This window comes from Eschrichtius robustus, chromosome 1 (assembly GCF_028021215.1).
Source record: "Eschrichtius robustus isolate mEscRob2 chromosome 1, mEscRob2.pri, whole genome shotgun sequence".
Lineage (NCBI taxonomy): Eukaryota > Metazoa > Chordata > Mammalia > Artiodactyla > Eschrichtiidae > Eschrichtius > Eschrichtius robustus.
In genome coordinates, this window is record NC_090824.1 from 149,037,887 (window position 1) to 149,063,273 (window position 25,387).

The following is a 25,387-nucleotide window of genomic DNA, read 5'->3' on the forward strand; positions in this document are numbered from 1 at the left end:
GGACAACAATCCTCCCCCTCTGCCTGAATCCACAGCCTGGCTGTGGCCTCCTCGTGCAGGGAGCTCTTCACTTGGGCTCCTCCATGTGACTTTCTTTGGCCAAGGGCAGAGGCATGGAGGCGACAGCGTGCCACTCTGAGCCTAGGCCTTAAGAGACATGGAATGTTTTTGCTTTCCCCGCTTGTACCTCTGCAACTGGCAGGGAAGAAGGCGCCCTGCCAGGCTGCTGGTCTCAGGAGTCACATGGAGCAGAGTGCAGACTGCAGCACGCAGCAGAGCACCCCCCAGACCCCTGCTGGCCAGGAGGCCAGAAATAAATGCTGATTGGCACATCCCACTAAGATTCTGTGTCTGTCTGGATCAGGGTTCAGAGAGGTTGAGCCACTCAGCTGAGGTCACCCAGAACTAAGAATTGAATGCAGTCCTAATGAACCCCACAGACAGGCTCTTGAGCCCTCATCACACTGTGTGAGTCCGTCCCAGAAGTGTCTCCCCACCCCTTCTCACTCAGTGAAAGGAAACAGTCATAAACCGGCTGTGGGGTTCTAAACAAGACAGTGACAGAAGTACACATCACTCTAGGTTACAGGTAGTTAGTAGTGGCTCCTTAATCCAGAGCCCTAGGTAATGGATTCAGCATTCCCAGTACCCACGCAGGTCCCCGTGGTGTCACTGTCTTCCCCTGGACCTGGCAGGAAAGCAGGGTGGGTCCTCTGCTGCCCTCATTCACTGCTCTCAGGTGAGCTGAACAGTAGCTGCAAGAGGCCAGGAGGGGCCTGACGTCGGGCTGCTAAGCCATGTAAGCAGCCCGTTGCCAGCAGGAGGGGAGTGTTGTAGGGTTTCATCCCTGCGGGTCCCAGGGCAGGCCCTCCACACTCAGCTCTTTGGGACCTTTCAACTCTTGGAGAATGGGCATAAATTTGTACTTTCTTCATAATTTCCATAATGCTGAGCCATAGGACAGAATTTTACAATGTATTTCAGGTCACTTTTCTCTCATCTTCTTCAACTCTGTGGTTTATGTGTTTTCTTCTGTGCTTAAACACATCCCTGAGCATCAGTGTTCACAAGACACCACCTCCCCTGTCGGCACCCTCCAGCCCTAAGCAGTAGAACAGTACCAGTGGGGGCTGCACGATTCCCATAGGCTCCTCAAGCCTTGTGTGTGTCCTGAGGCTCATCCAGAACAGGGAGGTGTGGAGTCCTGAGATTCCACTGGGGAAAGAGGCCCCTGAGGCAGAAAAGACCTTTCTGAGCCTGCTCCCTCCCACCTGGTGATCACAGCTGTCAGGGAGAGGCAACTGGCTGTAGGAGCAGTGTAAAGTTCAGATCCAGACCTCAAAGGAGAAAAATGAGGGCTAGGAGTGTCAACACTTTGGCCTCTCGTGCACATGAACCTTCTCTGGTTATTGTCCTACCTCAGGCCTGGAGGCAGGGCTGGTTCCAGGTCTGTCCAGGGTCCCTTGACCCAGGTCCCCAGGAACTGTAAGAGTCAGTGAGGATTCGTGGGCACCTTGAGGTCTCAGCCTTGCCTCTCTGTTGGTGGAACACTGGCACGACCTGGGAGCCTGTAAGAAACGCAGATTCTCGGTGCCCCCAGACTCACAGGATGAGAATCTGCATTTCACCAAGATCCCCAGGGGACTGGAGTATATACTGCAATTTGAGAAATGCTGCTCTAATTTGCTTGTCCAGATCATTTAGACCAGTTGATTCTCAACCCCAGCTGCACAGTAGGATCGTGGTGGTGGGGAGGCAAGAACTTTTAAAAAATACCCCCAGGATGCCGCTCCAGTGGAGCTGGGGGTGCCTGTGCACTGACAGTTTTAGGCACTGCCCAGTGTTCCTGGGGGCCAGGGTGGAGAAGCACTCGCTTAGATCCACCAGCTCTTGACCAGGACGAGGACGGGGCAGAGTCTCCTCCGGGCCTTTTTCAGATGACACAGCCACCCACCCAATGAGTCCCAGAAGGACCCAGCATCCTTGCCCCCACCATCATTCCTCAGGATTGCTGAGGAGAGGCAGATGGGATACTGCAGCTGAGAGTGCCCTGGAAAGAGGTTCTACCCAAAATCAGGAATAGCATTCCACGCATGTCACCTTGATCTCATGCTAATAAGGCACGGCCTTCCTAACAAGCAACTGAAAAAGGGCATACATCTGAAAAAAAAAAAAAAAAGAAAACCTTTCAAAAGGCGCAAGTCAAACACTCTGGGAACATTTAGTGCTGGACAATGTCAAGAAGCAAATTCTTTTCTCATTTCATAATCTGACTTATGTGTAAAGAAATCTTCCAGAATCATCACCTTCGTTAGACTTTGGGCATTTTCGATGGAGAAAAAACACTAAGTAACTGAACAAAATGTCTACTGAGCCAGGTACAACACTGAATCGCTAACTCCACAGAGGTGCAAACCCACAGGTCCTCTCAAATCCCACAGGATGACCTATACTTTGAGGACGAGAGTCCAGGGTTAAGACAGGGTTCAAAGGGCAGTTCTGCCCATTACAAGTTGTTGACCTTGACCAAGTTTCTACATCTCTCTTATTCTCATGTTCCTCAGTTATAAAATGGGGATAAAAGTACCATTTATAGGTGGTCGTGAGGATTAAATGAGGTTACTTCCTAAGACACTGAACCCATTGCCCCATATGTACTAAGGGCTTAACAAATATTTACTGTTAACAATATCAATGATATCCTACTGGGGATAAAAGTGATGCAACTCTGGTGAACAATCCAGCAATATGTGTAAAGAGGCTTAAAAACGTTCAAACCTAATAGTCCGGCTTCTGTAAATCTATCTTAAGGAAATAATCTCAAAACCATGTATAAAAAGATGGACATGGAAAGATTTTGGTCTGAGTCAGCAACTAGAGGCAACACAAATGTCCCAAAACATCCAGTGGGAGAGTAAGAATTAGGTCAATCATTTTGCACAGCGCTCCCAAATAAGATGATATTTCACTGGATCACACAAGCTAGGTGACTGACACAAAGTTAGGGGAAAAAAGTAGAATACTGAAGTATATACACTATAATAAGTAAATAAAGTTAAAACAAAGTCCCTGCAGCCCAGAGAAGCTGACTAGAAGACAACATACCTAGATATTAACTGTGTTTAGGGCAGTGGGACTCTGGGTGATTACCTTTTCTACTTCTGTTTTCTTTTTTCAATTTTTCTTTAATAAACATATTATTTGTATAGTGAGAACACAAAACCAAATCCCCATTAAAAAAAATCTTTTTAACCAACATGAAATGATGCCCTGATTCTTAAGATCCACATAAATCTTAAGTCCACATAAATTTTGTCCCATGGCTCCTTCAATGTTTAGGATTTCAGTGAGAATCCCATGATATGTTTTATATTGAAAAACCATACAATTCATCAAATAATTGGCAATTTATATCCTTTGGTTGAGAACCCATTGTTCGTATGTAGAACATGCAAAGCAGGCTTGGCCAGCCCTGGCCTTACCGCTGTTATGGGTCTCCATGGCGCGTCCTGGACACACGGCTGACCCTTCTGGCCCCACACACCAGTACATGCTGGGTGGTCGCCGAGACATTCCAACCATCAAGCCTCGAGGTGGCCGCTCTCGCCAGTCAGTTCCTGCAGTGGTCACAGCAGCCGCGGCTCCCTGAGGGGTGGACTAAGTCATGGCTTACAGTCCAGGGTGGACCAAGTCACAGACACACCGTCATGGCTGAGCGGAAAGCTGTCTCATCCTAGTGGTGAAAAAACATCAAGTCAGAAAGCTTTTCTTAACTGTCAAGTCACTTCCTGCACCCAAGTACGTACATATTTATAAGGTCACGTAAATACGCATTGGTGTTCCTCCTCCCCCTTTTTGCAACACTTCTCTTCACATTCCATCTATCCAGTCACACCCGGTCAGATGGCGGCAGTGAAAAGACAGAGGTCCCCCACCCCACCTCACAGCTGGGCTCCAATCTGCCCAGCTTCTCCAATCTGCCTGAGAAGAGTTCAGATACCCCAAACAACTGTAGAACACCTACTGGTAAAGGGCTTAATCACTGCTCCATCAACACATATTCATAGTCACTGGCATGGTGACACCAAGACAACCAAATGAGGCTCCTTCCTTCCGGGGTTCACACTCCAGTTGGGGTGGGGCAGACACACACGTACACAATACAAGGCTTCCCTTTGCCCAGGACAGACTCTCCTGGAAGCCCAGAGGTGGGCACGTAATGACAAAGAGGTAATCACGCAGCAATCTCAAAGAGAAGGGTCTGGAAGGCACTGGTACCAGTTATCAAGCCAAGTCAGTTTGAGCCCTGGGGGATAACAGAAAGGAGCTCCTTACATTCTACCTGCCCCCACCACCCCAGGGGATCTTTGGCAATGTCTGGAGGCATTTTTGATTGTCACCTCTGGGGGTGGGGGTGCTTAAAGGCATTTAGCAGGTAGCAGCCAGGAACATTGCTGAACATCCTACAGCACACAGCACAGCCGCTCACAGCCGAGAATTATCCAGAGAAACTCTGAGTTAGATTAAGACACATCTCCTAAGACTAAGGAGACTGTGATGAGGCAAGGCACTGCTCTCACATGCTGGGCTCCCACTGACCTTGGGTCCCTGACACGAGGACACAGGCTGCTATGCTGATTAAATGACCAGAAGCACCTTGAGGGTGAGATCCAGGCTCAGCTTGGCAGGGCCCGGGGTGAACTGCACGATGGGAAGGGATGACCATATGAAATGCATGTGTCTCTCCCAGCATTCATGTGGTGTCTATAGTACAGACATAAAAAGTATGGTGTAATTAGCAGCTGTTCTCTGAGATAGACAACTCTGAATTAGAGGGTGATAGGGTAGTCCAAAAAGAAAATTAAGGTCATGTAAATGATGCCTAAGACAACATCATCTATTAAAAACAGACATGCACCCAGGCAACTTTGCCCGGTTGCTGTGAGATTTTCAGCAAGGTCAAGTTTCTGCAGTCACTTTCTACAATAGGACTGGAGGTGGTTCTTACTTGCAATAATAATAGTGGGAGGACTGGGAAGCCAGCAGGGTCTCCCACCTGCCCTCTGATTAACAATCTCAGAAGGGGACTTCCCTGGTGGTCCAGTGGTTAAGACTCCCCACTTCCAATGCAGGGGGCATGGGTTCAATTCCTGGTTGGGGAACTAAGACCCCACATGCTACACAGCAAAACAAAAACAAAAACAAAAACAAGCTCAGAAAATCAATGCTGGAGGGCAGACCCACTGTCTCCCCAGTGAGCAGGTTCTAGAAGGTACCCTGAACAGGGTTCAGGAACAAGGCTGTGAGAGCACCGGAACTTTCTCATCTTAGAGCCTGGAAATCAGGCCCCTGGCCCAGGTGGTCTGTACTCTTATAGGCAAGGGGAGATGGGGCTGGGAAAGCCCTGAACCAGAGGTCTTGCCCTTTGTGAGCCTGCACCTTTCTGAACTAAAGAGCAAAAGGTTTAGAGAAATCACACTTGGGAAAATCCATATTTGAAGTTTGGGAGCCTGAAAAGTCCAAGAAGGAAGGAAGGAATGATCAATCTGGACACTATTTAGGAGACAATCAAAGCTTTGTAAATTGCAAAACCTGATTAGGAAAATCAGCTTGAGAGGGGACAGGGAGAAGTAGCAAAACAGAATCTCCGTTTTAAAATAAAGGCTCCAAATCACACAGCAACATTCAGAAACCAAGGCGCACAGTTGTTATCTGCTTTCAAACGCCTCTCAATATCAGCTATCAATTATACCCAACAACACCTGAAAAATCCAAATGCTAGTAGACGTTCCTTCTGAAAACAGAAGTGTCTTACCATATATGTTTTTAAGTAAAAAAAAAAAAATCTTAAGAATATTTTAGGCCAACCTTCACCCAGCCATTTTGTTCCCCTTTTCATTTTCAGTTTCCTTTTGAAAATCATTTTACCAATGGAGGATTTTGCCACTGGAGCAGTTTTTCAGTTATAATTTGTATTTTGGCTTAGACTCTAAGGTAGAAGTTTTAAGATGAAGTAACTCAAGTTTTGCTCAATCTTTGCCCTCTAACGGATCTTTGCCTCTTCCTGCTTCTTTTGGGTTCAGATCAATGCAACAAATAATGGTGGCAAGTTACATGTTTTCTTTACATTACAGTATATATATCCTAAAGAGGGTTTCAAGAAGTGTCCGGCAATAATAATTATTTTAATAATTTTCAAAACCTCACCATTGATGGAAAAGAAAAAAAGGAACCTGATATTCCTTCTACAAATGTTTTTATTGGGACCTTTCCATGGGGGGTGAGCTTCATGAGTTCATGAAACTTACAGCTGGTGGGGAGGACACAGTTAAGTAAGTAAACTTTCTGACATGGAAGAAACATCCTGAACCTGCTCACTTGTCTTTTCAGGAGGCTTGGAAAGGGCTGCCACTGCCAAAGAGCTGGAAGACACTTGCAAGTGAAATGTGTTAGAAATGCTCTTATCATCCAGCTCTTTTTTGAAAAGCCTGGTCAAGATGGTTGGCCCATGGTCTGAGACACCCCTTTGCACTATTGGCATCCCTTGACCAATATTGGTCAACAATTGACCTACAAAATGTGTTTAATGCATTTGTGGACATCAAAATATTACAGAGCTACAAACCGGAGAAATGTGTAGTTCTCAATCCCAGATGAGAACAGAAGCCTTTCATGAGTCTAAAGCCACAAACAAGTTAAGGCTGTCCATTCACCACTCAGTCTCTATACCTGCATGCATTTGGTGCCTCCTGGACAACTCTGGGAGTAAAGATGAAGCAGTGAGCAAGGTAGGCACATAGGAAGGGTCTCTGACACCTGGAGTGCCAGTAGAGACTTCCAGGTAAATTAAAGGAGTAATTAAACAGATAAAGTAGGAACACAGACAGTGGCAACCGAAAGAAGGACATAGGGAGAGGGATGTGAGAGTGAGGCTGGGTTTGGCGAGGCTGGCTGGGTGGGGAGGCAATGGCCAGGTGGTCTGAGATGGCAGAGGCCAGATCAATTGGGGGATGTGCAGGGAAGGAGGTCTTCTGGATTTCATGCCAAGCACAAGAAGAAGCTATTGAAGGGTTCCAAGCAGAGGACTGACACTCTCTAATTTACCTTTTTTCAAAAAATAAATTACTCTGGTTGCCAAATAGAGAATGGGGGTGGGGGGCGGGAATTACTGCAATTGTACAGGAAAGAGATGCTAGTACCTTGCACTAGGTGGGGTGGTGAGAAAGAAGGGAATGGACCTGGACACATGTGAGAAGTAGACCCAACAGGACTTGCTAACAACTGAATTCAAGGGACGAGGGAATGGGATGGAAGACAACTCCCACGTTTTTTATCTGAGCAGCTGCGTTTACTACGGGCCACTACCTGAGGTGTGGAAGCCTGGGGGTGGGAGAGGTTTGGCAGAGCCCCAAACCTCCTGTAGGGACACATTAGGTGTGAGGTTTGTATGTTTTTAACTTAATTTTTTATTCTTCCAGGACATAAACAAAGATAATTAAGTCAGACCACAAAAGGAGTTGAATGTTAAACATTTTTCAAAACCGTGTATATTCTAGTTGCCCCTTTAATGCCCGGGGAATTTGGATACAATGGGAGTGAGTAGCAAACTCTCAAAACAGTGCATTTGGTGAGAGGCTCGCTAAAAACAAAACTGCACGCTCCTGTTTTTCTACTTTTCTGATCCTTGCAGGGTGATGTGCTTGTGGGAGAAAAACTTCATGGCCTCAGAACGTGAAGGAGCAGGGTGGACCGACCGCAGAGATCCCTGTACTCCGCCGTTACCATCTCCCTCCGACCCCCAGCCTTCCCCCACCCCCGACCGCACTCATCTGCGCCCCCCGCCTTGGAAGGTCGGCCGCAGAGACCGCCAAGGAGATGGCGGGTTTTATCCGGACCCTCGGGCGAGTAGCGTGCCCCGGACTTAGCGGAGGGCGAAGGCGCTCGGCCGTCTCGCATTGCCAGGCCGTGCCGGCAGAGAGCCTCCCGGGCAGTGCCTCTCCGACACCCACACACTCAGACTCACACTCCCGCACACACGCGCGCTCACACGGCCCGCTCCAACTTGAAGGAAGGGGTTTTCTCCCAAGGCGGAGGAAATGTGTAGACGTCCTGGTGTATTTTCCTTTTGTTGCTTGGTGTCTGCTCCCCCCGCCCCGGTGCCGTCCCGCGAGGCCTCGGGTTCCCCGCCTGGGCCCCCACACCCGGCACCCCGCGAGCGCAGCGGGAGGCGGCGGGGCCGTGAGCCCGGGGTCGCCCCGCGCCCCGGGCCTGGGCTGCAGGGCCCAGGGCTCCACGCGGGGTCGCAGCAGGAGGCGGCGGGTCCACGACGGGGCGCGGGCCGGGTCAGCACTTACCTGCGGCGACTGCGGGCAGGGCCGCGGGCGCCTGGGACGCGGGGCTGCGCGCGGGCCGGGAGGACAGCGGCGGATCGGGGCCGGGCCGCCCCTCTGCCCTCCGCCCCTGCGCCTCGGGCCGCGCGCCGGGGCCGGGCTGGGCCAGACACACTTCCTCAATCCTGAGGAGGGCGGGCGCCGGGCGGCGCGAAGAGCGAGCAGGGCGAGGGTCAGCCGCTGAGAGGCCTCCCCACAATGGGCACGAGGAGTCCCTGCGGCCGCCAGCCTCTGTTTCCCTCACCATAAACCCCGGGTGATCACACTCACTGCTCCCGCTCGGGTGACCACAGGGCCCGCGGGCCCTTCTAGCGCGAGGTCTCCTCCAGGTTTGGGTACCCTGCTCTCCACGCGGGGCAGGAGCAGCGGTGAGATTGGTTGGTTTTCGGCTCAACCCAGCTTTCCCTGCCCCTCTGTTCGGCTCAGCAGCAAGATTCGCTGATGAACTTCTGACTACTATATGTGGGTCGTAGATTCTGGCAGTAAATATTAAAAAGACGGGAATATTCATTTGTGTACAACTCTTTATAGAGCAGACTAGAAATACGTAATTTTAAAGCTTTAATAGTTTGCAAACTATTCCAGTTTGGTGGAAGGTGGAACCCCTTCCACCACATGAATTTACTACTTTAATTATGGATATATACAAAGATGTCACTGGTGAATCATTTTAAATTGGGGATTTTTTGGTGGGTGGTGTGGTAGTTAAACATGAGGGAGTGTAGGCAATTTATTATGTTTCAACCTAATATAAGTATGTTCCCACCATTGAGGGCATTATCCAAACGCAGATCATAAAGATGCACGTCCATGCTTGCAGGCAGGCATCGGATTCGGCTCCACGTGCCCACCGGAGAAAGAGAAGCCTGCTTGGAAAAAAGCGGATGGTTCTGCACCCTGGCAGGACCCGCACCCCAGGCTCCTCCTATGTAATGTTATGACTGGAACATTCTCAAGGCACAGAGACAAATTGCCCCCAACAAAAGCCGGGCAGCTGCAGCCCCACCCCCACCCCCACCCATGACCTTTCAGACAATCCGGGCAGTGACCACTTGGACAAGCTCCTTGGGCCCCTGTTTGCCGAGGGGGCCACGGGGCAGCTTAGCTTTGCTCCCTAGAGGCTGCCCCTCCAGCTCTCCTAGACCAGACTCCCTTCCAAAAGGGTGGGTGCAGTTTTTCAACCTGCCCTCACCACTGCGGTTCTAATTCCAATATGCAAAAGGAGGCAGTATGATTGCTACCGAAAAGTCCCTAATAATTTGCAGGGCGTGGCGTCCACGGTTCTGGGTGAGCCCGGCGATGGCGGTGCGGCGCCCCATGCAAGGCGCGCGGCCCTGCCATCTAGCGACACCGTGAGGAAGCACACGCCCAGTGCGCAGACCAGGGAGCTGACGTAGCCCACGGGGATGGGGGCAATTCAATTTCCCTTTTATTTATTTATTTATTTATTTATTTATTTATTTATTTATTTATTTATTTATTTATTTATTTATTTACTTACTTACTTACTTACTTACTTACTTATTTAAACATCTTTATTGGAGTATAATTGCTTTACAATGTTGTGTTAGTTTCTGCTTTATAACAGTGAGTCAGCTATACATATACATATATCCCCGTATCTCCTCCCTCTTGCGTCTCCCTCCCACCCTCCCTATCCCACCCCTCTAGGTGGTCACAAAGCACCGAGCTGATCTCCCTGTGCTATGCGGCTGCTTCCCGCTAGCTACCTATTTTACATTTGGTAGTGTATAAAAGTCCATGCCACTCTCTCATTTCGTCCCAGCTTACCCGTCCCCCTCCCCGTGTCCTCAAGTCCATTCTCTACGTCTGCGTCTTTATTCCTGTCCTGCCCCTAGGTTCTTCAGAGCCATTTTTCCCCCCTTAGATTCCATATATGTGTTAGCATACGGTGTTTGTTTTTCTCTTTCTGACTTACTTCACTCTGTATGACAGACTCTAGGTCCATCCACCTCACTACAAATCACTCAATTTCGTTTCTTTTTATGGCTGAGTAATAGTCCATTGTATATATGTGCCACATCTTCTTTATCCATTCATCTGTCGATGGACATTTAGGTTGGTTCCATGTCCTAGCTATTGTAAATAGTGCTGCAATGAATATTGTGGTACATGACTCTTTTTGAATTATGGTTTTCTCAGGGCAATTTCCCTTTTAAATGAGCTTGGGAATTGGCTTGGAAATGTCTCCACTGTAGAAAATAGCCAGGACACTCGTCACATGGGTGGCCTGTTTCGAGCTGGTTGTATCCCAGCATTTAACTCTATCCATTGGCATGTGTTAGAGGTTTGCATGAGGTGACTGTTACAGGTCAGTTAAGATTTCTTTCCGCTTTTTCTTGACCCCCGCTGACCAGCATCTCATGTTGGAATGACCCCTCCTAAGGTGGGGTCAGTTGGACGCTACCTCCCTGACCTACCCTTTCTGCTTTTTGAAGGTGAGGTGATTGACTGACCCCTCAGTTCTTCTAGTCACCTCCCTTCAGCTGGGTATTCTGTTTCCTCAGACATTTCTCTTTGGATACTTAAAAAATGTCCCTCATTATCCACCTTCAAGCTCAAGTCAGCCACATGCTAGGAGCAAGAACATTAAAAGGGCTTGGTCCACCATCAGGAGAAGCTAGGGCATTCCAAAGGGTCCACTTTTAAAGAATGTGCCAACCTACTGTGCCCCACCCTGACAGGCACACAAGGGCAGGTGTGTACACACACACATGTACACACACCACAGCCAGTATATGTCCTCAGAATGGTTACCTTCATGGTAAACCAAATGAAGGTAATGCCGTTTTCCTTGAATTTTCGGCTCACATTTTGATTGGGAAATGGGAAGTTTCTAAATGCATTAAAGCATACACAAGTGCATATATTAAAAGGGATCTGATCCAAGCCTCCCTTAAATTTTCTCTGAAAGGGTGGAGCTTTACCTCTACATGGCCAAAATGATATGGACTGTCAACACGAGAGGCATGGTTGAACTTGGTGGAGCTAACCAAATACAGGAATGTTCTTGATCCAACCTCAGTGTCAGCGTATGACTTGGTGATTGAGGCTTACTGGTTTGAAGCCTTAGAAACTTTAGGTAAGTTAAACCCAGACACCGAGATCCTCGTGGAGAAAAGTGGCAAAAATGGATGCATGTGCACACAGTTGCAGGATACAGTGTTTTCCCTAAATCCCCGTGCGATCTTCCCCACCATTTCCCACACTCACATCTCCTCATCACTTTATGATAAAAAGGGACTCAGTCAGCTCAGATGACAGCTTCAACTTCACCAACTAAGATGCAGAGCCTCTGAGGCCAAGCTTGCTGCCTGGTCCACCCCCAAAACCATAGAAGTGAGTTTCACACTCAAGCTAAGCATGGGACTTGATGGATTGAGCAAATGTAATTTTGTCCTTAAGTGATTGATACCACTTTATTACAAGCCATTTTGTACCAAAGTTCTAAGAAAAAGGTCAACCTCAGAATTAAAAGGGGTCTGATCTTTAAACGAAAAAACATAATTTTCTCAAATATCTGATTTTATTTTATAGTTGTTGCATTGTTGAACACAATCTGCAGTTAGGGTCAGAATTCCCAGGCCAGTAGATTTTTTAAACCATACCACAGGAGTGAACCTTAACAGAAGTGAAATCTAATACTATATAGATAAATACAGTATATTACAGAAGGTTAAATACATCACCTCTGTTTACTTACAACTATAAAAAGATACATTATACCCATTATAAATAATGTAGCATTTCATATTAAAGGCATTATTGTACAATGAAAGAATAAGAACCCTCTAATGTATTACTATCAAGGTTAGTGTTTATAGTTACTTGAGATAAAATCCTGAAAATTCAGTGTATGAAGTCAAATCCTGATTTAACAAGTTACTGATAGTCTAAGGGATGTGTTAACTGATTGAGAGAAGGTGAATTGCATAGTGCATATTTCCAACAAGAATGATAACCTCACTTCACATAAGACTTTCTCTATACATACACTGGTTTTGACACTGACCTCCATTTTATTACTGCCGCCCCTTTTTAATTCTCAAACATAACTTAATTCTCAAACATAAGCACCGTTAGAAAAGTACTAGTTAGTAATAGTAAAAGTATCTGAATAAAACAATTTCAGTTTGGTTTTGTTTTTTTAAAGCTATATGGGAACACTTTCAGTTTTCCAAGTTAAAACTTGGAATGGCACATCCTTTGGATACACAAAGAGGAAAAGAAAAATTCACAACCTGTTATTGCTGTGCTCAGGCCACTGTAGTAGCAGACCCAGTTCCTCCATGAAGTCCAGATGTTATTTGTTAATCAATCACTAATTAATATCAAAATAGGACTTTGAAAAACCAGGGCTGTATTATAACAGCAGTCTTTTCAGTTGTGTATGTCTTACTAATCTAAAGTGTTGATACCCCAACTGGAGAAAAGGAAAACTACATAGGCAAGTGGTAGAAATGCATAATTGGGAAAAGCAAATTATGGCTCTAATTTGTAAAATGTGGGACTTAATGATCCGAGGATTTGCTATACTGTTGTAGTGTCAGAGCACTGGGTCTTTAGCAGCGATGGTGACACTAGCGACATTTCCTGCCTAAGAAAGTGCCTTGGTTAAGATAGACAATGACATAGCATTAGATAAGCTCTTTGGGCTGTTGATTTGGTCACATTCCAAAGGCAGTATTGGTTTTAAGCTGAGTCCCATTGTCAATGTCAAGATACGGTCCTTGAAGACCGTTCACACCCAAGGCCTTCAGGACCCTTCCATGGTACTTGCTTCCCCAAAGCTCCCCACATCTGATACTCCCAACCTTGTTTTTAAATGTTTTTAAAACTTAGTGCTATTCCTTCCCACTGAATGGTAGGAGGGGCTTGTTCTGTGGGCAGGTAACCCTGAGGAACCCGCAGGTACAGAGCCCTGTTTGCAGAACACGCAGGGATTTTCTTTTCCAAATTCTTACTGGAGTCAGAGTCAACAAAGCATTTTTAAGCTACTGCTCGACACTTCAAATACCACTTCCTGTTGACTACACCCTGAGCCTCCTCACTGTCCCCGGGATCTGGTGGAAAGTGGAAAACAGAAATGGCCACTAGTCCCATCCCCAGGCAGGACTACAATTTCACACACAACATTTTGGTCAATAAAACAGGAGTGTGAGAGGAAAATAAAAATCGTTCAAATCCAGTAGATTTAAAGTCTCCAGAAGAAAGTATCCCAGGAAGGTCAGAATGTAGGTTTCTCTTCAGCAAGTTAGATCTGCCACATTCAGCTGTCAGATGTTTGAGGAAGGAGCCTGCCTTTCCTTCAGGGGTCCTTGTCGTCGAGTTTGATGGTGACAGTTTTCACTTCTGTGTATTCAGCCAGCGCATATTCACCTCTGTGATCACAGAAAAGAGGGAGATATAACATGGGCAGGCACTTAGCCATTCTGTGTGAACCGAGTTCTAATACTTCACGGGCTAGTACTCTGTTGGGCAGTCTGGAGTCTGTGCAAAGGCCAGAATGTGAGGACTTAATAGAGTCTAAGGACTGTAAGACCATTAGTAAGCTTAAGTACCTGGATATGTAACTGAAGGTTAAATGTCAAGTTTTGTGTGTGTGTGATGCTTCTGAAATATTCAGAAGGACTAAGGGTTTGCCTTCAAAGGATGAAGGGGATTTAAAACAAAGTGGTAAATCCCTGGGTGGAGCTGCTTGAAGAGACAGAAGAGGCAGAGGCCCGAAGCTATTGACTGGGTATGTGGCCAGAGCATCCATGATGGGCAGGGACATAGAGGACCTGGAGCTGGGGACCAGCTGTAAGAAGAATGAGGCCAGTATGGAGCGGCGAGGGGCGCGGACGTTAGCAGAGAGGGCACGAGGGAGTCCATAGCCTTTGAGTCCGTGTTTCTGGTATACATCCTTTCCTTAAGTCTTGCAGAGTCCAGTGACCCTTCTCAGGCATCATGAGTCATCCTTAGGGCAGATCCCCTTCCCAGAACCGAGAGGTGGCTTTGGATCAATTTAAAAGCCTCTACAACACTTGCTCTGCCATTATGTAAATAAGAGTGTGTACCTGTTTAGGAAAAGAGGTGGCCATGGAGGCTCTGTAGCTAGAAACACTCGAGACAGAATCCCATCTCATCCCTTAGACCAGTGCTTCTCAAAGTGTGGCCCCCAGACCAGCAGCACCAGCCTCACCTCAGAACTTGCTCGAAATGCAGAGACTCAGGTCCCCTAGACCTACTGTGGTAGGCAGAATAATGCCCCCCTCAAGGTGTTCACATCCTAATTCTCTGAACCTTTGAAAATATTAGGTTATATGACAAAGGGGAATTAGGGTTGCAGATGGAACTAAAATTGCTAATTAGCTGACTCGTGTCAGATTTTTATCCTTCAGAACCGTGAGATAATACATTAACGTTGTTTAAGCCACTAATTTTGTGGTTATTTATTGTAGCAGCAATAGAAAATTAATACATCTACGGAACCTAGGGGTGGGGCCCAGAAATCTGTGCCTTAACAGCCAGGGGATTAACAAGCCATGGGATTCTGAGGTAGCTCAAGCTGGATAACTACTGGCTTGGATCTATGCAGTTTAGGCAAGTTTTTTTGCCTTCCCTGAGCCTCAATATCATCATCTGTAAAATGGGAATACCATCACCTCCCTATAGTTACAATGATTAGAGTTGATTCAAATAGAGCAAATTTACCTACTATGTGCTAGGTAAAAAGTAAATGGTAGAAAGTAATATTATTATTTTATTGTTAATATGTCATTGAGCTCTTTGGTAGTGTCCTAAAACGAAGTTCAAGAATGATACATGATAATGGGTGAATTATTTTGTAATTTTTTCTAAACATAACAAAATATAAAAGCCATATACAGAATGCTAAATTCAACTTTTGCAGAGCAGAAAACTCCATTAAAAAACCCAAAGGCAAGTTATAAACTAGAAAAAAATTACATTTACAACACTGTGTGAGAAACAGACTGCTGTTTTCCTTAATGCACAAAAAGCTCTTACGAACAAATTTAAAAAAAAAAAAAAAGGAAAAATCAACAAAAGACATGAATAGTCAGTTTGCAGAAGAAAAATAAAGATTATCAATAAGTGTTAATAAGGTGCTCAACCCCTTACAATTAGAGGAATGCAAACCAAAAGAGTGGGAGCCCATTTTTCATGTGCTGGATTATCCAATTTTCTGAATTTATTCTGAGAACAATTTCCCACAAGTGCATAAAGATTTATGCGCAAGAAAGAACATCAGCATTGTCTGTAGCAGCAAAACCCCTTGGAAATAACTCAAAAGTCCATCATAGGAGACCACCAATAAAAAGAAGGATAGGATATCCAAAACCCATTCTTAAGAGCAAAAAGTATTTTCCTCCCAAGTCATTTGAAAACAGAAAAAAAATACATGTTTACATCCATTGTATGCATAGAAAATGTACAATAACCTTTAAAAATGAGCACATAGTATTGCACTGTAAAAATTCAAAGTAGTTACTGATTTCTCAACTGCATAAAGAAAAGAAAAGCAAACCAAGTGATAAAATCATGTTGAATTAGCACATAACTAGTAAGTCCAATATGAAATCACTCCTGTAAGATTAAGTGCATGAATCACCTCATTCTTTTTATTCCTGCAGTCACTGCCCTAGTTCAAGTTCTTGTCATTCTTATTTGACCCCCTGTGGCACTTCCTAAATGGTTTCTCACCCAGTTGTGACCGCCTTGGCGCTCACTATCCATAAGCTCAGCCTTTCTCCCATTGGACCTCACCAGAATGTTGGGGGCGTTGGCACTGCTGTTTATAGAGTTCACTGCTGTGTGCTCAGAGCCTAGCACATGCCTGGGGTATCAAAGGTGCTCAGTAAATATATGCCAGTGAACAAATGAACAAGTGAACAAAATAAATAAAATGGATGATGGGACAGTGGTTACCTCTAACAAATGGGACTGAGGGTCAAGGGAGGGAGACCTTGACTTTCCATGTGTCTCTACAGTGTGGATCTTTTTTGTTACTATATTGCAAAGCAAAACAAAGAACTAAGAAAAGTGTCCAGGAGGAAGAGAAATTGCAGGCTTCATCCCAAGACCTGTACAGGGAGAGATCCCAGAGGGGTACGTGGGTGGGCGGCAGATAGCCAGCCCCGCCCAGGCGGCCAGGGATGGGGAAAACCATGGAATCCACCGCATAGTGCTCCAGCATAAAAAAGGGGAACTTATTGCAACGTGAAGACATTAATTAGAGACAACTGAAAACGGAAATTGGTTTTCAAGCCAGTTTCCAGTCTCCTTGTGAATTATGTTAAAGTACTTTATCAAAAGCTTTGGGAAAATATATGCCAAGAGTCGAAAAAACAGACATCCACAAAAGTCCCAATTGTGGCTAACCGGTAGGATGACACATGGACTGAGTGCAGCGGATACTCCCCGGCCCTGCTCTGCAGCGGGCAGGCGGTGCCACCGGGGATGGGGAGGGAGACGCAGGTGAGAAAGGCAGTGAGGGAATAGTGGGTGTGAGTCAGTTGCCTAGAAGTCAGGTGGGCCCCACACACCCTTCCTGCATCCAAGGACATCTGCTTTGGGGACTGAAGTTCTTGCTGTGGGAGGAGGCTGTGCCTGGCCTCTGCGAGGAGGGCCTTGTGGGGTTCTGGGTCCCCCAGCTGTCACAACCTGACTGGTTGAAGCAGCAGAGCGAGGAGACAAATGACCCTGCATACCCTGGCTGGCTTCATCCCAGGTGGCTCACAGAGGTGACCCCTGCTGAGCAAGGCCCTGTGGTATGGTGGGTTTAAGAGTTCAATCCCAACTCTGTCACTTACTGGTAGTGTGACCTGGGGAAGGCACAGGTCCTCTCTGGGCACCCCTGAGTTTCCTCATCCAAAAACAGGGGTAGCAGTAGTACCTACCTGCAGTAGACTGAACATGTGTGTCCCCCTGAAATTCAAATGTTGAAGCCCTAATCCTTAATGTGAAGAAATTAGGAGGTGAGGCCTCTGGGAGGTGATTAGGTCAAGAGGGTGGAGCCCTCATGAATGAGATTAGTGTCCTTATAAAGGAGACCCCAGAGAACACTTTCCTCCCTTCCACTCCATGGGGACACAGAGAGAACACGGCTGCCTGTGAACCAGGAAGAGGGTCCTTAACAGACACCTGGATCTTGAACCTCCAGAAGTGGAGAAATAAATGTTTGTTGTTTAAGCCACCCAGTCTACTGTATTCTGTCCCAGCAGCCTGAATGGACTCAGATTATCCCCGGGACTGTTGTAATGATGGCATGCCTTAACATGTGCAAGGCTCTCAGATAGAGGTCGTCAGAGTCCGTGCTCAGCAAATGTCAGCTGTGGCCAGTGCTATTGGTGGGCCCTAGTGGTGATGCGGGTAACCCCAGCCCAGGTCTCATGTCCCTCGTGGACAGGTGAGTGTGAAGAGGTAATGAACAGAGGCTCACAGAACACAACACAAACAAGCCATTCAGCAGAGGGAACAAGGTTTCTGTAAAGGGTCTTCATGGCCAAGAACTTACTGAGGTTCTGGAAGGGGAAACCAATTTTAGGAATTACGGGGACACAAATGGACACACTCTACTCAGATGTTCAGATGGCTCTGGTGTATTGCCACGAGTCAGGATGAATGAGAAAGAAGGAATGAGAAGGGGGAAGGGCCCCGAATTCCCTGGAGACTGGTCAAGAGCATTTGCTCAGGGATGGAAGCCAGCCCCGTTCATTCCTTCATACATCTTGATTAAGAATCTGGAAGGGTAGCTGCCCAAAGGCCCCACTAAGGCCCAAGCCAAGGGGAAGCATTTGAGTGCTCCTACTGGAAGATGTACAAATAAGTACGAAGTGATGCATCTGTATATAAATAATACAAACTGTTTAAATAAGAGGAAGAGCTCGGAGTCCTTTGAGATGTTCCAGGAATGACCCTGTGTGTTGTCACAGATGGTTTCCCTGGGAAGATTGATCCTACAAGCTATTTGTCCACAAAGGCTAATAAAACCCCAACGACCACCAAGAAAGATGTGGGAGAGAAGGCAGCATCTGGCTGGAAACCACAGCGTGCCCACCCCCAGAACGCTCCATCCAGCTCTAGGCCTGGGCCTTTCATCTTGGGCCAGACACGGAAGACCCATCCATTAGTCTAGGTCTATGGAGCACAGCCTCCCAAAGGGCAAGACAGAAGGGCACCATGAAGGAGTGTGTGGTGGGTTTGACAGAGGCTCGGAGGCCTGGCATGTTGCAGTATCCCTTTGAAGAGGCACTGAGGAGGAGCGAGAGTCACCCACGGTCTGTCCCTGGGAACTTGCTAGTGGGCAGAAGGGCCACAGCCTGACCTGGGAGAGAGCCCATCCTCCCTGCTGAGGGCCAGGGTTTGATTGAGTAATGACATCCCACGTCTGGTGGAAAGTGCACTTCCCAGCTCTGCCCTGTCCTGCAGTGGGCCTAGGTCAAGTACCTACTGAACATCTCCACATGGGATGGGTGCTGGGGAGGACACATATGCTGAGGCTGGGGGTCGGTCCTGGGGTGGCGTGAGGATGAGGGTAGGGAAGGGCAGGAAGGGGAGAGAAGATGGGGGACACGGCCCAGCCCAGGGGGAAAGCACAGCACAGGGGAGGGCTCAGTGGACTGGAGGGCGGGCCACCATTCACCATACACTGCGGACCTAGGGTATCTTTTGTCGGCCCTGCGGACAGGCATGGAGAGACAGAAACACTTACAGTTCTCTGCCGTTCCCCGACATTTTAAAGCCACCAAATGGAGCCTGTGCGTAGATGGCATTGTAGCAGTTGATCCTGGAGAGAGAATAAAGAGAGGCTCAGGGTCACCAGGAGAGGACCAAGCTGGACCTCAGGTGTTGCAGTTACTAGGCACTTGGTGTAGAGCGTCACCTAAAGGATGACTTTTTGTCAAGGTTTTAACCATGAAAACAGTGTTTTTGATCTCTGCCTTCTTGCTCTTACCACCAGAAACTAAAATTGAATATTCTGAAGTATAAAGCTTCTCACTGGGGTAGGAAGGGAATGACAAAGGGAGAAAAAGGGAGAGGAAAATTATGGCGAAGGGAATAAGAATTAGCTCTGAAATGAGATAGGCCTGACCTCAAAGTTCTCCTGCTTCTTGGCCTCCAATTCATATTTATCTTCTAATATTATCTTTAAAATGAGGATAGTGTAATCAGCAGAATTATTGGTGAAACAGGGACTTTCATCCATACTTTGCACAAGAGCACGTGCTGCTCTTAGAACTAGAATAAAAAATAAGGGGTGGCCCAACACGGTGGTCAAGAGCATGGGCATCAGAGCTGGACAGTTGGTCCTGAGCTCTGCTCTGCCACGTACTAGCTGTGTGACCCTGGACAAGTCACGCAGTCTCTCTGTCTCTTGATTTCCTCATCTGTGAAATGGGGGTGATAACAGTACCCCTCTCAGAAGGTGGTCACGAGGATGGAGCAAAGTGCTTAGACAGTGCTTGGCACATAATATACGACTAAAAGCTCTCTGTTAACAGAAGGGTAAGGAAGCCAGCTGGCCGGCAGCTCAGGGGGCCGAGCACTCATGCTCTACTCACCAGACAGTTCCAGACTCTAACGCGGAAGCCAGCTTCAGTGCTTTGTCGAGGTTTTTTGTGAACACAGCTGCTGTTAGTCCGTATTCAAGGCTATTTGCTCTTTTTATCACTTCTTCGATATTTTTGAACTTCAGTATTGGCTGCACCGGTCCAAAAATCTATGATTAATTGGAAGAATGGCAGTGAGAGGCTGCTGGAATGAAGCATGTATGACCTGAGCAGGCACTTCCTTCGTTTATGCTTTTTTCAAAAACACCCACAGTGCTCACACGCACGAAGAGGATAACTGAAGGAGAGAGTCCAAACATCTTTTTAGCTGTGTGATGGTTGAAATCTGAAGGGAAAGACTGAATTAAACAAAAATAAAAAATAACAACCAAAATAATACGTTGGGTCGAAGCTCTCTCAATGTGGTCAGGGCTTCTAGAAGCCCCAGCTTCAAGCTTTGGAGGAGCCCCTGCATGCTGGGATGCACTGAAGACAAAACCTTGGAAGTCATTCTTGGAAAGTTATTGTGAAGGGTGTTTGCAGGCACAGACTGCAGGTCCTGGTCTCTTGGTGCTGCATTTTCTATCAATGAAGATGACCTAAAATGTTTCCCTAATAACTCCCAGGGGAGGGAATGAGGCAGTGTTCCTCACCATCTACAACATAACAAAGGAAAGGAAAGAGCTACAGGCTGAACATTTAAAGGTGATTTTGAAAGGAGCTTGTAACTGATTCAATGTTCGGCACCATAGCCCAGCAGGACAGGGTCAGCCTGCTGAAATACCTGCCCTGGTTCCCATGGAGCTTGTCATAGAGAGGTTTAAAGAGCTGAGTCTCATGCCATCAGGGTACAGTTAGTAACCCATAAAAATCTCAAGGAGAAAGTGTATAATAGGCTCGAACCAGGAAGACTTCGGCAGTGATTCACTCTTTCATGTGCCCCAAAAGGCCACATTCCGGGGTCCAAGCACCTGGGACTCAGGTGGGAACCACTTCTAACTAGCTTAACAGTGGCACTGAAAGACACAGTTAGAATTACACTCTTATTGGGGGGGTCACCTTAATTTCCACCATTTCTAAGGATGCTCATGATGGAAAACTTCAAAGAGACTTCTAGCCAGAACACGTTTTTGGAATGAACACTTGTCATTTAAGTTTGGTCTGGGGGAACTGAAGGCAGCTTTGGGCCCTGAATCCATGGCTCTATTCCTGACAAAATGCACAGGTTGCAATGGCCCTCCACCCTTGGCTAACCTGAGGACATGTTAGAAGACAGAAGAGGGATTGTTGTTCCCTGGAGATGATGAGCAATGCGTGGAACTGGGGGCTAGGACAAACTCTACACAGGGCTCAGGGGTCCCAGGAGCAGGACGGCTTCCCAAAGGACCCCTAAAGAGAGGGAAAAGGCCACAGGAAAAAGGAAAACAGTCCCTTCACAAAGATTTCTGGGATCCCTGGGTCCTGGAGAAGACTCCGGTTTGAAAGGCCCAGCCCCCTTCCCCACCCCCCGGGCCCCAGCTCAGCACAGGGCCCCACGGGACATGGTTTTTCCTGCAGCCCCAGTACCTCCTCTTTGGCGATCCGCATGGTGTCGGTAACTTCTGAGAAGACAGTGGGTTTGATGAAGAGCCCCCTGTCTTCCGTGGCCGAGCCCCCATATTCCAGCTTGGCTCCCTCCTTCTTTCCGCTCTCAATCAGATCGAGGATTTTGTTGAACTGCTTCTGGTCAATCTGCAAAACAGTGAGAGGTAAGCCCGGCTTCCTTCTGGGAGGTGACAACCAACTTATGTGTCCAATGGCCTCCTATGTGATCATTGTCCTACCCATCATGTTTTGGCCAAGAAAAAATTCATGGACCAGATGTTCCCTGTATGCAAATATTCCTCCGATGCACAAATCTGGGCTCTTTGGAGCAGGGGAGAGATGGGCTTTTCTCATCCTCTCCAGGTGTAGGTTTATTCATATGTCTGACCCCCTCCATGCTGTTAAGCAAATCCGTGGGTGAAACAAGATCTGAAGTGGTCACATTCTTTGTTCTAACTCTTGCATCCTTCTAGGGTTGCCAGATTTAGCAAATAAAACCACAGGATGCCCAATTAAATTTGAATTCCTGAAAAACAATGAATGATTTTTAAAGTATAAGCATATCCCAAACAATACTTGGGAAACACTTACGCTAAAAATGTATTCACTGTTTATTTGAACTGGGTGCCATGTATTCTAACTGGCCACCCTGCACCCTGCTCCTAGGGCACCAACAGTTATTGGAATTCTCCCTCCACAGTGCAGAGAAGTGAGACGTAAAGCTGACCACCTTACTCATCACCCCTGGACACAGAGTAGAGGCGCAAGGTGAGGTAGAGGGGCTGCTCCTGGTTGATGGGGAGCCAGCTCATCAGAAGGGCTCCATCTTCTGTCACCTTGTTTAGGGGTCTCCTGGGCTGGGGTGTACCCTGTACCACGAGCCTAACATCCAGCTTGTGGATGCTGTATTCGACCGGCTGGCAAAGGGCACCTCTCTGGGAGACTCAAGGGGGAAAGTGCTCTTCCCACCCAAAATGATCCCTCTTCCCGAATCCGTGGGAACCCTGTTCTTGACCCTGACCCTGTTGCAAATCCCCTCCCTCTGGCTGGGAGAGACAGAGCTTTGTTAGATAGGTTTGCTGTAGCTGTGACTTTCAGATAAAAAAGTGGTTTAATTTAAGCAAATTTGAATAAAAAAATAAGCAAACCCAATGGTGCATTTGGATGACTGTCTGTCCCTGAGGAGTAGGCTGGCTTTCTTGGAAGGGGTGGGCACAAACCATGCAAGCCCCTTGACCAGTCATCTTATGAAACGTGGATCCAGTGTTAAAACACCAAGTTGGATCCATACCTCACACTTTGTACCAGGATAGATTCCAGGTAGATCAAAGACTTAATCATGAAAGATGAAGTCATAAAAAGTTTTCAAATTCTCTCATGTGGAAGAATGTCTCCATAAGTTTGGAGTGCTGATGGCCTTTCTATGGCTTGAAATCCAGAAGCCAAAAGAAAAGATTAATAAATTTGAGTACGTAAAAAAAAGAAGGTGAAAACAGCATAAGCAAAGTTAAAGGGCAAAACAACAAACTGGAAAAAACTGACAAGTCATATAGAAATAGCACTAATCTCTCTAGTATGTAAAGAATTCTTAGAAGTGACAAAAAATGATCAGCAGTACGAGAGAAAAATATGCAAAGCACATGCACAGTTGATAAAAAAGGAAATATAAATGTCCTTTAAACATGATAAGATGTTCTACCTTACTCATTATAAGAGATATATGTACATTAAAAACAAATGAGATATCATTTTTAACTATCAGATGGGCAAAACTCCATACAGATTCTGTTAGTAAGGCTGGAGAAACAGGCAAGCTCATACAAGGTTGGTAGGAACGTAAGTTGGTTCATCCTTTTGGAAGGTAATTTGGCAATGCTTGTAGAAATCATAAATGTGCTCTCACTCAGCAGTACCACTTGGGCAATCCGTCCTGTGGATTTCCTTCCGTATGTGTGGAATGACATACTACTCTGTGGCACCGTGCGTGACTGCACACACCCACATACTCATCAGTACGTGTTACTTGAATTCTGTTGGATTCATACAGTGGAAGTCTATGTACATATAAAAAAGTTCCCATGGTTTGGTATGGTATGGAAAGCTCTTCGAGTTTCTTGTTAGGGGACAAAAATCAAGGTGCAAAACAGTACTGTGTATAGATATTTTGAGTAAAAACAAGGGAAACCAGAATTCATATTACATTTTGTATACATACTCAATTTTGCTTGTATATACAGAAATTCTGGAGAATTTTCTTCTAAGAACTCAGAACACAGGATACCCATGGACGGAAGGGTAAAAACCATGCCTATGAATGAATGGAAGGAAGCTTTTTCACTACTGACCTTTATATGTCTTTTGGGTTTTGACCATGTGTATGTACTGCCACCTAAAATGTAACTCAAACTGCAGCAGATCTCATAATATCTCAAGGTTCCCTCAACTTCTCTCTGGGAAGTCTTAACCAAGTCTTGGGTTAAAAGTGCCAGGATTGCTCTCTCCTTCTCCTTGGAGACCAAGAGCCTGTGGGGCTTCATCAAACTACAGACTCTCAGCGGCTGCTGACCATGTTCTGCCTCCAAGACTGTCTGTCCTGAAGCCAGCGGTGGGTCCCCATGGAAACTCTACCGTCCAGACTCAACTCCTCCTGGCAAGTCCGTGTGAATGTGTTGTTTAGATCTAATAATCCTCCATGAATGTCAGCTGGTGCCTCACAGTGCGAGAGAAGAACCTGCTGGGAAGTGAAGGCTGTGCCAGGGCACAGCACCAATGATGGAGAAATAGGGCCCCGCGGACAGCCAAGGCTGTGAGTGGCTCTGCTGGAGAGGAGAGGACAGAGAGGATGCAGGACCCCGCCCCCCACCAGGTGGCCTGCGTGAGTCTGTGCACATCTTTGCTCAGTTGCCAAACAAACCTGAATAATTTTGGAGTGTTCTGGCTGCCTGCAGTGGACACCTATCTGGTCAACTAGCTGTTTTACAGGCATGAGACAGACAGAACTATTTAGACAGCTGTAAATCCTCTTGGAGTAAAGCCTTATTAATGTAGATGAAAAAGCACTTTGGCAGAAAAAAAACCCAACAACATCCTAAAATAATATGCTGAGGTTAGATGGCTTAAGTGAGTTTTCAAAAGGACTTTCAGCAGCAGCATCAAACGCACTGATGAAATCAACACCACTGTGCTGTCTTGGAAGAGATTTCTATATCTGGCTTCAAAAGTCAAGCCTGAAGCCTTGGAAAGAGACTTATGAATAATGATGGGGTAAAAGGGATTCCTTAGAATGGGATCAGCTCACATATTTCCCACGGATTCTGGGTTAGCTTTACAATCACAGCAGATTCGATAATGACTTGTGGCCATGTCTGTATTCATACCTGAAATCCAACCAAGGCCGATGGACAAATTGGTGTCACTGGCTGCTGGGTTTGGGGTTGAGGCCTGACAGGATGCGGAGTGTTGGCCACAAGTGGAGATGTTTCTCTCCACCAGGGTCACGTGGCACCAGGGTCACGTGGCACCAGATCCACAGAGCATGTGGGATGGGGCAAGGCAGGGGTGGGCACTGTAGCCAGAAACACACCTCTTCCACATGGTCCTTCCCCATCCCCAGCCAAGATGGTTAAGCAAGACCTAACTGATGTGGCTTGAAGTCATGCACAGACATTTGCTGCCACTTAGATCAGGGAGCCTGCCATTTAATGCCCACCCCCTTAAAAAATAAAAACTTATTAAGTGCCTTGAAATTTTCATAATATTCATCAATTACTCTGTTTTCCAGATGAGGAAACTGAGGTTTGGAAGGAGCTTGTGGCTTTCACAAAATCACAGAGCCAA

The 25,387-nt window shown here is 46.7% G+C and overlaps 2 protein-coding genes across 10 annotated transcripts in view; both read right to left on the reverse strand.

Annotated features, from left to right (window-relative positions):
* The window catches only part of LRRK1 (leucine rich repeat kinase 1), a 118,043-nt gene extending 109,316 nt beyond the window's left edge, over positions 1 to 8,727 (reverse strand). For 5 of the 9 annotated variants that reach the window (XR_011075513.1, XR_011075514.1, XM_068556672.1 and 2 more), the window contains exons 1-2: positions 8,355 to 8,727; positions 3,483 to 3,733 (exon numbers count right to left, since the gene is read on the reverse strand). Coding sequence is in view for 6 of the 9 variants with exons in the window: in XM_068556672.1 (XP_068412773.1) it covers positions 3,483 to 3,582 (100 nt within the window). In the remaining 3 variants the exon portion in view is untranslated. Of the gene's footprint in view, positions 1 to 1,418; positions 1,569 to 3,482; positions 3,734 to 4,599; positions 4,765 to 8,354 lie in introns of those variants that run through there. The other 4 variants (XM_068556683.1, XM_068556689.1, XM_068556701.1 and 1 more) reach the window with 4 other exon arrangements.
* A 3,229-nt stretch (positions 8,728 to 11,956) lies between these two features.
* Positions 11,957 to 25,387, reverse strand: part of ALDH1A3 (aldehyde dehydrogenase 1 family member A3) — a 34,973-nt gene continuing 21,542 nt past the window's right edge. Inside the window, exons 10-13 of the mRNA XM_068537481.1 lie at positions 21,533 to 21,697; positions 19,979 to 20,136; positions 19,129 to 19,203; positions 11,957 to 13,792 (exon numbers count right to left, since the gene is read on the reverse strand). Of these exons, the coding sequence (XP_068393582.1) occupies positions 13,720 to 13,792; positions 19,129 to 19,203; positions 19,979 to 20,136; positions 21,533 to 21,697 (471 nt within the window). The 3' untranslated portion in view covers positions 11,957 to 13,719. The remainder of the gene's footprint in view (positions 13,793 to 19,128; positions 19,204 to 19,978; positions 20,137 to 21,532; positions 21,698 to 25,387) is intronic.